A 13702-nucleotide genomic window follows, 5' to 3' on the forward strand; every position below is an offset into this window, starting at 1 on the left:
TTTGACCTTTCAACATCGGTCACGTATCATCTTGTGTTTCTTTTGGCAGTTTCATCCTTTAAGTTTGTCTAAGCTCCTGGGGCTGTGTGAGCAGCAACTAATGAGAGTGTGGAAGAAAAGAAGTGCTCTAGGGATGGTCATTCTTCTTCCCTTCATAAACAATGGGTAGTGGGAGAGCAGAGAAAATGCATTAGAAATTTATTTCCTCTTCTGTCTGGTTAAGTTCCTCTAATTTCATAATGTCAGCCTGGAAGGTGGGGTCCTCCCCAATTTTTCCAGCCAAAGAGGATTGTTAGCTTCTACTACTTGTTAAACTCTAGAGTAAAACATTCCTGCTCTTCCAAAACCTATTCAATCCAGACTGACCATGATCCTTCCTTGAGGAGTCTCTTACATGCATGTCAGTTAGTTTTGGCTTTTTGAAGTGTCAGAATATAACAGAGAAAGAAGGAAAGGAAGGGAAGGAAGGGAAGGAAGGGAAGGAAGGAAGGACAAACAAGGGTCTCTTAAAGCAATGTTGCCATGTGCTGTTTCACAGAATGCTTGAGATTTGCAATCCTGTAAGCAATGTGCTGTAGGTATATGGTCACAAGTTAAGATTCCTGATCTATGGTATAATTTACATCCCTGATTTTCCTCTGAAGATACGGAATAACTTATTTGCCATCTTCTTTCATGATGGCAACAATTGTTTTAATAACTAATGTTCCTAATACCTATATGCTTATATTCTCTCTCTGAAAAATATGGTTGATAGCGCCATTCCTACAGACAATGGGCTGATGTTTCCAAAATAGTTTGTACAAGTAGTAAATTTTACTAGACCTAGGAATATCTAAAGTAGTCACATTTTGGAAACTGAGAAGAAAGCTTTGACAATATGGGTAGATTTCAACTGCAGCTGTTACAGATATGTGAAGGTGAGCAGTCTAATTATAGCAGCTGGGGAACATGGATTTCATGTCAATTATTCATTCTTGGTTGAAAAACTAAATTTTTTATGTATTTAAATGTATTTGGCGTTTTTATGTTGCTATCATTGTAGCCATCCATTATTCAACAAAGAAAGGATGCTCTTGTCAATATAAGAATTGTTTACTAATAAAAAGGTTGATAATAATTATGATTAGAAGTTCTGCAGTAGAGGTTACACAATTGCTCACTACAGCTTCAGAGCTGTTTATTGATTGTAAAGCTTCTGATGAGAAATACAATAAAATGAACACCTTCTTCTAATAAATGTGTTCCATCCTGTTTGTTAGTCACAGGAACAAGAGGGCTACTTTAAAAGCAGATCATCTACAACACAATTCTTTCACCAGAAGACAAAATGGAAATGTAAAACTTGCTAACAATAAAGAAAAAATAAAGAAGGAAGATTTTTTCTATCCTCATATAATGACAATGATTGAAACCTTCACTTAGTTTAAGACCATGTTCACACCAATGCAAAACTGTTATTAGGTAGCAGACAGTAATGGCTTTCGTAGAATAAGTAGCCTCCATCCATTTCCCCAAGGAAATGTCCATCTTACTAGTGGAGATTGGCCTTCCAGCTTTTTAAACTTTGGTATGTGTTTAAGGTGTACCCAACCATTGTTTTTAAAGCTTTTCAGAAGTATTTAGAATAGAACAAAAATACCTATCCTTAGGTAAATGATTGGCACGTTGTCATCAAATGCTAACTTTTCATGCAGATGTTCTTTCACGTGAAGTAGACCAGATGTCATAAAGTGCAAAATTAATTACCTGATTCTGATTAGAGCAGAATATATTTAGCATGGAAGGTGATTGTCAGAGTTATTTTCTTTCTTGTAATTCAGATATAACTAAAAAAAATCCTCCTTTAATGTATTTAGCATTTTTATATTGCTAGCATTACAGTCTACCTTCTCTCATCACTTGACTGTATTATTAAGCTTTCAGAATTTGTTCCTAATTCTCATTTTTGGTATCAGCTGTTTTCTTGCTTTAATAACTGTGGGGTCCATTCATGTGTTCCTTTTTTTTTTTTTTTTTTTTTTGTGGTATTAATATAATGGAATATTCACTTTCAGGCAAGAAGTACTCTGGGTCAAAGAGAAGTGAACAGCAGAACAGTCCAAGTATTTAGCATAAAAATATAAGAAGCATGTGAGTGGCTGACCACTTGTGCTTTAGAAACAATCCCACTAAACAAAATTACTCTGAGTTAATCTACTTTAATCAGGCTATGCACCCAAGAGTGCTGCTGGTTTACAAATGTGCACCTGGTTCTGGAATAGTCTATGTTCTAAATATAGTATCCCTGAGAATATATTTCTATCCTGTGACCAAATTGTAATTGCATATGTTTCAGATGTTTTGCTGTAGTTAAATGTCAGCTTTTCTTAGCATTCTGGACTAATCCCCAGTGAGTGCTCCAAAGATCCTTAAGAGAAAAAAGAACTGGGGCTTCCTAAGATGTCAAATACTGTGTTTTTATTAAGCAAAACATCTCAAGCTGAGAGAAAGAGATCAAAATGCAATATTACCGCACTAGCCCGTGGGAACTGAAGCAATAGCATAACCATCAGGGACCAGGGCCAGAGCCATATCCAGTGTTAACTTGGGACAGGCGTGGTATTGGATTAGAACCCTCTATTTTTATTATTCAGTTCAATTACTATTATGGCAGTTATCCCAAGGCTTTTTTTCTCTTTTTTCAGATTATATTCAGTGATAATAAGAAGTTGGTCCCTGTCACAATAATCAAACAAAGTAAGTTTTTGAATTTTTTTAAGTTTATTCTCATAAAGTTTATTGCTGCAAATTTATTTATTACTAAATAAATAAATTAAATTACTATTAATTATTAATAAATTACTATTTATTTATTATTAAATTATTACCGCAAGAGTAATCTGAGATTAAAATGAGTGTCAGGGCAATGGGATGGCCTGCAGCTGGCCCTATAATACCATAAGCATAGAATGTCAGTTTCACCAAAATTGATATGCCAGGGGAAAAAGGTGTACGATTAAGAGATGATATAGAAGAAACACAGTTTGCAGTCTCTTAAACTGAATGTAAATACAGAAAAGATTAGGATGGTGTTCTCATCTGCAAATACTGAGGAAATATTTTTAGAATGCTGAGGTTTGTTTCTGGTGTGGTTTTATTTCTTATTTTGAGGTTTTTAAAATTAGCTTCTAATCTCCCTGTGTTGTCTCCACAGTCATTCAAAATCGGACGCAGTCAAAAGCACCAGACAGTTCTTCTCTCCCAGGAGCAATATTAGGTGACTAGAAGATATTTTTACTGTTTTTCTTAACCCGTGGTTGAAACTTCAAATTGTGCAAATGCTTTTAATTTTCTTGATCTTAATAGTTTTTCCTTGTATATCAAAGAGTATTTTGCAGCTGGTTCAGACAGTATTTTTTATATTTTATGGTGGCACAGGTGGTTCAAGAGTGTTGTAGCTTAAGCGAAACAGAATCATCTTATCGTCACTGGATTTAACAGAAGACACTGTCACTGTTTTAGGCAAGGAGTTCTTTCGTACTTCAAGTGAGGTTCTATGGCAAAGATCTTGTTGAGATGAGGGATTTTTCTTACTGGGCTTTTAAGGTAGCACAGTAGCATCCCATCTACAGTCACAAACCTGACATATTAAACTACAGAAATCTTGCAATTAGAATTTGTTGTTAGATCTCAGGGCATTACTGTTTCCCTCCAAGCCATTAGGTTTCATGCTTTATGTTCATTTGATCTATAAGAATACACAATATTGGCTTAGAACATAAAAATGGGAGAAAGTCTGTCAGATAGTGCTCAGTGTGGTGAACTACTGGTCTGCCTGAAATAGCCATGAAAGGCTCACTGCATCATGCACCTTGTGACCAATTTATTCCTGAATTTATTGCTTAGTCCTTTATATATGGAAATATTTTCTATGACTGCCTAACTTGGGCTTAAGTTTTCTTTGTGTGAGTCTCAGTGTATTGATACGAATCAAACACACACCATCTGGTGTTGAGCCTGCTTGGCCCACCAGACAGCATGTCCCAGTATCTGTGATGCTGCAGTGTTCCAGTATTGAATGGTTTTCAACTCTGATGAGTCATGAAATGGTGGTAATAGAAGGAGTGGTGTAAAGGGGAAAGAGCACCAAATGGGAGCAATAATTACGGGCTAGAACAAACTCATTTCCCAGATACTCAGACTAAACTGACAGTAGTTCAGTAGTAGTTGCTTACATTTCTCAGAGAGCAGACTGTGTGTTTTCATCTCTTCTGGAATTAATGGCACACGTCTTTCTCTGTAGTGCACCTCATTGTTCCAGGTCTCAACGAAAGTCAGCAGAAACTTCCTCCTCTCCTGACAATAGATGACATACCTCAAGCATCCAGGAAAAAACTGGGTAAGCAGAAATGCTAGGCAAACGAAAAACACTGAAAACCATTTTGCACTGTGAAAATAATGATTCATAAGTCATTAAATCCTTGCTGTAAATTTTATTTTTGAAGTATCTTTTAATTAACAGAACAAAACCAAAAATTCATGTGTTTAACATAGCTTGTAGTGATTGTGCAGTGGAAGTTCGTTGGGTCCTAAAGGTACTCAGCTTTCCACATTTATCCATGTTGGCTTACTAAGTCAAACTAAAGTGGGACAGAAATAAATCTGTGGTAAAAGAGAGCAGATACATCTTTGTAATTACTCTCTAATGTCTGTTCTTTTAGCTAAGAATGAAACTGGAGTATGGCCTGCTGAATCCAAAACACCAGAAGTTCAAGAAATCTCCCCACAGTCCCTTCCAGGTAATGAAAATTCTGTTTTTAGAAACTCTGTGGAATATCTTTGCCAAATATATAAACTAAAATTAAACCCATCTTTGTGCTGCTTAATCTAGAGTTAAAATAGTGGTTGGAAAACAGGAGGATAGTGGCCGAACTGGCAAGGAGTGGTAATGTGGATAAGAATCTCAATCTAATTTTGGAGGAAAGTTTCAGGTGATATAACTGTTAAGTTTATGAAACTAAGAATTAGAACCATATCTTTGTGGGGTGATGGGTGCCTTGAAATTGTGAAAAATGGCAAAATGAGTTTTTTTGTGATGCACCTTTAGATTCTGACTTTAATGAAATATATGAAGAAGAAAATTAAGGATAAGAACATGATTGTTTGAAATGGATGCATGAGGTTTAGACAGAACAGTGAAAAGTTCTATTTTGGGGGTGCAGAGGATGACATCACAATGTTCCATTTCAGTTCAGGTCTGAACATATTAATCTTAACCACATTCTCCCTGTGGACTTACTGGTCCTATTAATGTAAATACATGGGAAAGGAATATAACATTTGATCCTAGGCTATGTGTCTGTGAAATATATATTAACTCGCATATTTGGAAGATTGAAGTTTTTTGTCATCTATTCAGGGCTGAAAAAATACCACTTATTTAAAAGGGTATAGTAAGATGCTACTTTTGACTGTTCAAAAATGTAAAGTGAAATTTTAAATACTGCAAGATTTACTGCCTCCATTTGCTTAGGAAGCAAATTAGTGTAACACAGACAGACTACTTTATGAATTCGTATGACAAGTACAGTCCTATATTTTAACATTTTTAGTATGGGCGGGGAAAAGGATTGGAAAGAGCTGAATTGTTCAGAGTCAAATGATGAAGATTAACATTTCACCCACTTTATTGACCCACATTTCAGAATTGTTTAAGAAGGCATATGCCTATCTTCATTTTCTGTAGTCTGGCTCTAATCCTACAACTGAGTCTGAAGTCTTGATTCTGCTGTCACAAGAGACAATAGCTGGCTTCTGCCAACTTCTTTGCTGAAAAGAAGAAGGGATGCTTGAACTGTGGCAAGAATTTAAAATTAAAAAGGAATTTGAAGGAAAAATGACCAAAGGTTTGCTTTGGTTTGGTTTAGACATCTTATGTGATCTTGCTGGCATTACTCTATCCTATCTATCAAGTCTTTCCTGGCTGCATGAAGTGGTGTAGCACTTGGTTTCTTTGACATCACAGAATTCATGCAGATACTGCCCCTAAATATGACCGTGTTTATTTTATTCCTTAAATATATAAAAAACGCTATGCTTAACTTCATCACACCATCTTAGTCTTAAAAAAAAAACCAGAATAAAAAACCCTCCCAATGACTACATAGGGAATTAAAAATGTGTGGGGCAAAGAAATGCAGCAAAATCATGTAATCGTTGACAACAACCTTTCAGACTAACTGCTCCATCTTTTTTATTTTTTTTCCTGGGAAAATGTTTGAAGAATTTTATTTTCTACTCAATAGATAACTGTATTTACCAAATTCTACTTTAAACCATCCATTCCTTTCTGCAAAACCTTCAGATGGATAGCTCTTTTCTGTTCATCCTAAATATTAAGAGGAAAAAAAATGATGCTTCTTCACAAGAATTTATTATCAAAGGTTGCATTGAAAATGTGTGGATGCTTTTTAGAAAGCCATAAGCAGTCTTTTTAGGTTGTTTGATTGGTTTGTTTTCTCTTATAGTTCAAGGTCTCTTGTGGAATTAAATTTTGTGGCTATGTTGCTAGATTATTTTCCTTGTTTAAGTAACTGCTGTTTAAGAACTGGCAATCTGCAAGTATATTTTCTAGAACTTTGCCATTTTTGTGAAAGTGAGAACTGAATAAATTTAAGTGGTTGTTTATCCATCAGAATCCATGTCCTCAAATCCTAACCCTCAAGCTTGGATTCATCCAATCAAAATGTATCATTACTTGTGACAGAATGTATTGGTCAGTCAGGTAAAGAGTGTGAAATGTGGCACCTGAGGAGGAGAGCGCTGGTTCATTCCATTTCCTTTCCTTTGTGCTCTGTAATTATATTTATGTACCAGCATGTAGAATTTCTAACCAAGTCTAGACATAGCACAGAATTGTATTTTTATGAAGTTGGGATAGTGTTTCATTATACTGGTAATACTTGGCAAGTACTGTCTTTCCTTGTAACAATTAAGTAACAATTTTTTACAACTAAACACATTGCTGTCACACCAATAGTTACTGAAATATTTAGAATAATTTTCATTTTCCATTTCAAGCATCCTTTGTGGTTTTGCTTCTGTTTCTTTAAAAAAAAAAAAAAAAAAGGTGGTGACCATTCCTTTCAGATATTTGTTGATCTCAGCACCAGTGCCTCATGTTAAAGTAAGAGTATGTCACACTATTTACATTAAAAAATGTATCCATTATGGTTGCAGTCTTTCAGAGAAAAAAAAAGGAAGTCAGGAAACAGGGAAGTGAAAGTGAATCCTTTAGAAGGAAAGTATTCTTTTAGTGTAATTCTGTCTTGCTATGGCATATGGAAAAATAACTTGAATACTTAAGGATTTTAGCCAGACTTTTATGAGTAACTTAAGTGAGAGATCTCAGCACCAACCTTTTGCAAGGGTTGCATTTAGGAGACAGTTTAATATATAGGCATAATTAATTGAGCTTAGCAATAGGATCTACTTCACTGTATTTCATTCTGACGTTGCTATTTGAAAAATCATACTGGATTCTTTGAGTAACACATAATAATTATTTGCTGGGGAAGGTTTAAGGACTGGTGCCAGACTGGCAACAGAACATTGATTTAAAAGAAGCTCTGTGCTGCAGCAGCTATTGTGTCATCAGCCATGCTAGAAGAGAAGAAAGGAGCTCCAAGTATTTCAGCAAGCAGTCTATCTGAAAGGCTCTGTGAGCTGGGCTGCCCTAGTATTCCACTGGCTCTTTACCAAAGGGTGTGGTTTGGGATGTGACACAGTTTAGTAACTTTTGTTCATGTATTTGTCCACCAGGCATCCCATCATTTTCTTAATTTCAATCCTTCCCTCCCTTGGCATGCATTTCCATGGAAAGACTTGTTAGTAAACTCTTTCATTCTTTGTTTTTGCCAGGCTTGTTACAGTATTTTCCACTCAGGATTAATTTAGTCTTGACACAGCAACGCAAATCTGTACTGCTTTCCTCAATCTTTGAATTGTTGTCTAATATACCTCAGACTATCGCTACAACTTTTTCTCCTCTAAATGGGTCTTTCTGTTAACTTCACAGGGAAATTAGAGCCCACCAACACTTAGAAATATGAGCACATTAGTCTGAGACATGAAAGCACTAGTTGCTTTAAAAAAAAAAAAAAGAAAAAAGAAAAAATAAGCTAGTTATTTCTTTATGTAAGGGGTTATACTATAATTTAGTGAATTAGATTAGTGAAATGCAGAATAGACTTGAAAAGAAAAGTGTGAAAAATGCTGGCTCTGAATTCATTAGCTAGGGTTAATGTTCAGTTGAAATAACTCCTTTGTAGCCATGTCACCCAAGTTCTCTTCCTTCTGTCCTCCTTCCGGCCCCTGAAGTGTTCCCCTTGTGCTCACATGGTATATCAGGAATGAGATTAATGTTTTCATCAGAATATCTTAATTCCAGTTGTAGATGAAAAGAAGGTCAAGGGAAATTAGAGTAACCATAGTTTAAGAAATGTTGTCTGAGTGCATTCTTGCTGTGTTCCACGTGGGGATAGTAAAGTAACTTGGCTGTGTTAATGCTCTACTTTGTAGCCTTGAACCACTACAATAGGCCTAATTTACCTGGTACCCTGGAATAGTCAGAGGCATTTCTCTTTTCTCTAATTTAGCTTTCAGAGCCTAAACTTTCTTCTTCCTGTATCTTTTTTTAACAAAAATGTCTGCCTCAGTTTCATGTCATCCCTACAATATTTCGTGCAAAACTGAGAGCTTGGTTTCTTTTGTTCCAGTTCTAGGCATGCTTTATCTTATTCAGCTTGCTCAGCTAATTTAGCTGACAAGGCACATTTCATTTGAGTATAAACCCTCTGACCTTTTAAAAAAAAATCCAAACATCATGAATTCTGTATTTGCATTTGGTGTGGAATTGTTTGGGGTTTTTTTTCATTATTGCACCTCACAAATAAGAAATATTAGCTTTTGAAGTGCTTCTGAGGTACAGGTTTGATAGTTGTTGCCTCAGTGTTTCTTATGACTGAATTTTCTCCCGCAAGTTTCATAGGGAGAAATTGCTCAACCTTCTCTGGACAATGAAATCCTCCTTGCACTGACAGTAACAGCACTGTAACTGATTTACAAGCTGAATTGAACCCTAACAAGGCAGCATCTGTAGAGATTCAAGAACGTGTGGCACTGAAAGCACCATACTCCAAACTAGAAAATAGTGTAATTGTTGTAACTGTAATAGCATCTAAATCCCACTATTTAGAATGTGGGAAACAGCATCCTTTTTTCCACTAAATGAAATAAGAAGCTTATAAACCTCCATGATCAGTTCTTGCTTGAAGCATGTTCAGTAGATTGTGGAAAAAGCTTGGAGAGCATGCAGGAAAAACCAAACTGTCTTCTATTGTGTCTCAAAAAGAAAGTGATCTTTTATTAAATTAATATTAAAACTTAGTGCTATATTGATGCCAACCACCAATATTAACGATCTCTTCCAAATAGCAACGTGTGCTAAATACTGTGCAGTTTGCTCTGTGGAGGGAATTAATGCTCTTGTGACATTCAAGGCTGAGACCTTACCATTCTGTGTTCCGTATGCATAAGCTTTGTCATTTTACAATCTTAGATGATCAATTCTGTATAAACACCTCTGGGGTCTCCAGCAAGAAGCAGAGGAAAGAAGTGACCTTGACTTACTTATCACTGGCATTAATTGTTACGTGAAACAGATGGCAGAGGATAGTTATACGGTCGTATATTAAAATATGGCCAGCAATTAAGTTTAGATACATTTAATGGCTTTTTAATAAACTGCCCATGTATTACTCTGAAAATACAGAATTAGAAGAATGAATGGAAATCAAAATCTATTCTATAATTACTAGAAAAATGGAAGAGCTGAGGTATTACAGGTGAGTATTTTTTATGTTCCTGAAAATTTTTATATTAGAAGGATTAAAAACCATTCAGAGTAACAGGGAAAATACTTGTAAATGCACTTTGTGATGTAATGGATCTTGTATAAAATGCATTTTACACAATTTTACATAATGAATTTAAGAGGTTGTAACAGAAGTACAGTGTGAGTTTCTGACCTTAACTTTGCTCTTCATGACTTGTATTTTCTTTTATAATATAAAACTGCAGCAAAATAAATCCAAAACATCATATAGATTTCACATCTGAAAACAAAAGTAAATACTAATCATGATGGAGTTGAGCTGCTGTAGAAATCATTCTAATCATGTGACATGATGAAATGGTGATAAGAAAATCAGCAGGCTTTGGGCAGTAGATAAAGAAAAGTTCAGAGGGATTTTAAATTACATTAAGCTTCTTTCTTCTAGCTCAGGCTGAGAAAACACATGGACCTGAAGAATTTAAATCAACACCTAAACCCAAACTGGTGCAAACTCAAAACATACTCGGTAACTAATTTTTCTCTTTTTACATTCTTTCTACATTAAGTGCTTTTTTATCTCCAGCAGAATTTTTCTACTTCTTGCTGCATCCTCTTTGTGTTGGCTCCAAAGGAAGTCCTGATTAAAATATTCTGGTTCCTTTTGTGGTTGCAGTGACTAATGCTGGAATGAATTGTAAAGAAGGATGCACCTAGCTCTGGATGAACTGTGGCTTTCACAGATTTGTCTGCATGATTCAATTCGATTTTTCAAATTAATGCTTTCTGTCTATGTGATGTGCATGGTTGACATAACATAAAATTTCTGTCTGTAAAACTGATCTCCGTGATAGAATTGAAATAATTACCTCCTTGATTCTCTTCTGATTACAGGTTCATTTAGGTAACCAACAGATATGAATAAGAACAATTTTATATTGCATGTGATGTGATATAATTTTATTTGCCTTGAAGGAAAGAGAAGCTCTACTGATTTTTTTCATCTTTTGTCTCAGTGTTGTATGGTTAGTTTTGTGATTTGGTGTAACACCTATTTAGTTCTGGTATTCAGAATTCTAAATTCTCTAATGTTGATTTTATTGCTTGTACTTTCTTCCCTGAGCCATGCAAAATTATGAAGACAAATCTAAACTTGAGTTTGTATTTAATTCTATTTTTTTTTAAACATTGCTTAGATTTTTCTAAAGCAGAGCCAGCCTGCATACAGGATATGTATGATAAAGGGAAGGACCAGAAATGTTTGCAGACTAAAATGCAGATCTTCCCATGAAGAGGACTACCAATGCTTCTCAAGAAATGTATTTTATACAATCCTATTGATTCACATTAATATCTCACTCTCACTTTTTTCTTTTTTCATTTACATTTGACAGCAGATTTCTGGAATTTACTGAAGCTAAACCGTCAGTCAATCTATTTCATTTTAACTTTTAATCAGGTTTTTTTAACCATACTCAACTTTCCTTGGTTCTGCTATGTTTCAAAGATTGAAATATGAAAATTAATCAAGATGCATCATTGATTAATTTTAAACTAGCTGCTCATAGTTACTGATAGATGTTCACTGTCAGATTCCCATGATTTAGAGGTCTTTGTTTAACAGCTAGGGAAAAAAGATTGCATACCTTTTTACGTGACAATTTATGTGTGGGTTTTTTTCTAAGTTGGAGCTACTTTTTCTTTTTGATTAAATATCATTGTTTTCAGCAGTGAGTGGTCCATAAGCCAAATATAAATATATGTTGTGCCCTGTAGTATTCTTAATCAAGTAAAATTTTGGTTATTTTTTTATCATAGCTTCTAATGAAATACAGTTACTTCCTTCTGGATCCAGAATCCCTGATGCTCCAAAAAGTCCATTGACAGAACTTGGTAATTACTTTCTTTGTAAATATGAGTAAACTTTAGTAAAAAATTGTCTTCACAAAACTTGTCCCAATAAGAGAAATAATATAACTGAAACAGTAACACACAAACTCCTTATATTCTACCCTTTTTGTGGTGCTTTGTACACCCTTTCATTACACAACTGGGCCCTAAGCTAATGCTTTGATGCTTGTGTTGGTGATGAGTGGGGATGTGTCAGCAAGTTATGAGCATGTGGAGTGGGAAGAATATGATGTTTGTGTGGATGGTTTCTTCCTCCTCCCTTCTTTCTTACTCTCTTCTGCTGGGAGACATCTCAGATGTAAATTCACCCCATAGGGTGCCATTTGTGTATGTTAGGTATTATTTCTGTGTCCTTGTTGTTACTCTAAACTCAATTTTGTCCAGCTCCAAGTGTGCAGTTTTTGCAAATGACATTGTTGAGCTGTTTGTGGCAGGTGGTGTCCAGTGCCAAGCCTAGACCCCATCTCTTACCATCTCGTGCCTCCTCTCCTCTACGTCGTACCCTGTGTCTCCCTTTCCCAAGACCTCTGATTTCATAACAGGCCTGTATTTTCTCTGGGTTTGTGTTAGTCATAAATAGCTCATTCTACCAAAACTATTGCTTGTTGCTGCTTTCTGTATTAACAGCTATTACTCTAGTTACCTAGAGGGCCCTTGAATCAGGTTCATTTATATTTTGTTAAGCATTAGTCAGGAAGTTATCATAGAGTAGTGCTGGCTTATTTAGACAGCATACTTTTGCTTAATGTAGTCTGCCAAATTTTAAAATAACTTCCAGGAACACCTCTTAGTTAATGAAATGCATATTTGAAGAAGGTTCTCAAGTACATTAAAATAATCTTCACAATTTCTTCTTAATTTGATAGATTTTTTTGACAGCTCTTCTCCAGATGTGTTTGAGGGGATGGGGAGAGACATTTGTTTTCACTGTAGTGAAAGACATTTGGTTAAATCCAGTTAGAGGCAGCATTGGAAAGAGAGAGACATGATGATTTAAGAACCTATTTGCTATAAATGTAGCTGAAAAACTGGAAATTATTAGGGATGTGAAATATTCTTTCTTTCTGAAAAAAAATCCTGTGTTTGTCTCAGTGGTAAAGGTGGAATAATAGCAACACTTGAGGAAAAAATAAGTATTTCATTCCAGTATTTATTCTGGTTTTGTTCTCATGTCTTGCATTCTCTCTGAATAGTTTCACTTGGCAAAAGTGGGATTTCATTATGTGAGGCTAGGTCAAGTCATTGGGTCAGCTGGAGCATCTGTGCTCCCCATGAAGTCACTGCTGAAGTCAAAGATATTCTGTGAGAGTCAGGGGGTGGTTATACTGAGGAGATTTCTCTGCACTGTGCCTCTGCATGCCTTGATCACCTGCTGTCATAAAATCAGCAAAGCAAGCAAAATTTAATTTATGAAGTTCAGCTGCGCCTGACTTGTATTCTGCCCTAGTTCCCCTGAAGAATGTTCTTCTTTATTTTTCTATCTTGATTGTGCTAGAGGGAGATCTCTCCTTTGTTTTGTAAACTTCGTGTGTGGTCAGTATATTTTGAATTCAAATGTTTCTGGAAAGATAGCTTTCTTAACATGCCTTCAATGTTCTGATGCCTTTGGGAGATCCCTTATAGTTCTTACTGGATGTAAATGGATCAATGGAGGCTTGTGCCAAAAGCTGTGAATCGTATGTATTTTGTTGGGAGTATTTTCTTCTCTATAAATATAGAATAGAATGGTTCCATTTGCAAGGGAATGATTTGCATTGCAATGATCATCTGATCCAGCTGCTGAGTCCAACTATATCAGGATAGTCAGCTGAGATCCAAATTGTTAATGTGAAAAGATGGATTGAAAGTAAATGGGAAAGCAGATCTAATGTATGAAAAAAAGGCTGTTCACTTTTTGGCATGTATTCATATTGCCTA

General features: G+C 35.5%; 1 protein-coding gene across 42 annotated transcripts in view; it reads left to right on the forward strand.

Moving 5' to 3' along the window:
• Window positions 1–13702, forward strand: part of LOC125321263 (ABI family member 3 binding protein) — a 140839-nt gene that overhangs the window by 46781 nt on the left and 80356 nt on the right. For 35 of the 42 annotated variants that reach the window (XM_048293820.1, XM_048293841.1, XM_048293834.1 and 32 more), the window contains exons 7-12: window positions 2688–2739; window positions 3197–3259; window positions 4286–4381; window positions 4704–4781; window positions 10323–10403; window positions 11693–11767. In XM_048293820.1, coding sequence (XP_048149777.1) covers window positions 2688–2739; window positions 3197–3259; window positions 4286–4381; window positions 4704–4781; window positions 10323–10403; window positions 11693–11767 — 445 coding nt within the window. The remainder of the gene's footprint in view (window positions 1–2687; window positions 2740–3196; window positions 3260–4285; window positions 4382–4703; window positions 4782–10322; window positions 10404–11692; window positions 11768–13702) is intronic. The other 7 variants (XM_048293853.1, XM_048293856.1, XM_048293857.1 and 4 more) reach the window with 3 other exon arrangements.

The sequence above is a fragment of the Corvus hawaiiensis genome, chromosome 2, assembly GCF_020740725.1.
Source record: "Corvus hawaiiensis isolate bCorHaw1 chromosome 2, bCorHaw1.pri.cur, whole genome shotgun sequence".
Lineage (NCBI taxonomy): Eukaryota > Metazoa > Chordata > Aves > Passeriformes > Corvidae > Corvus > Corvus hawaiiensis.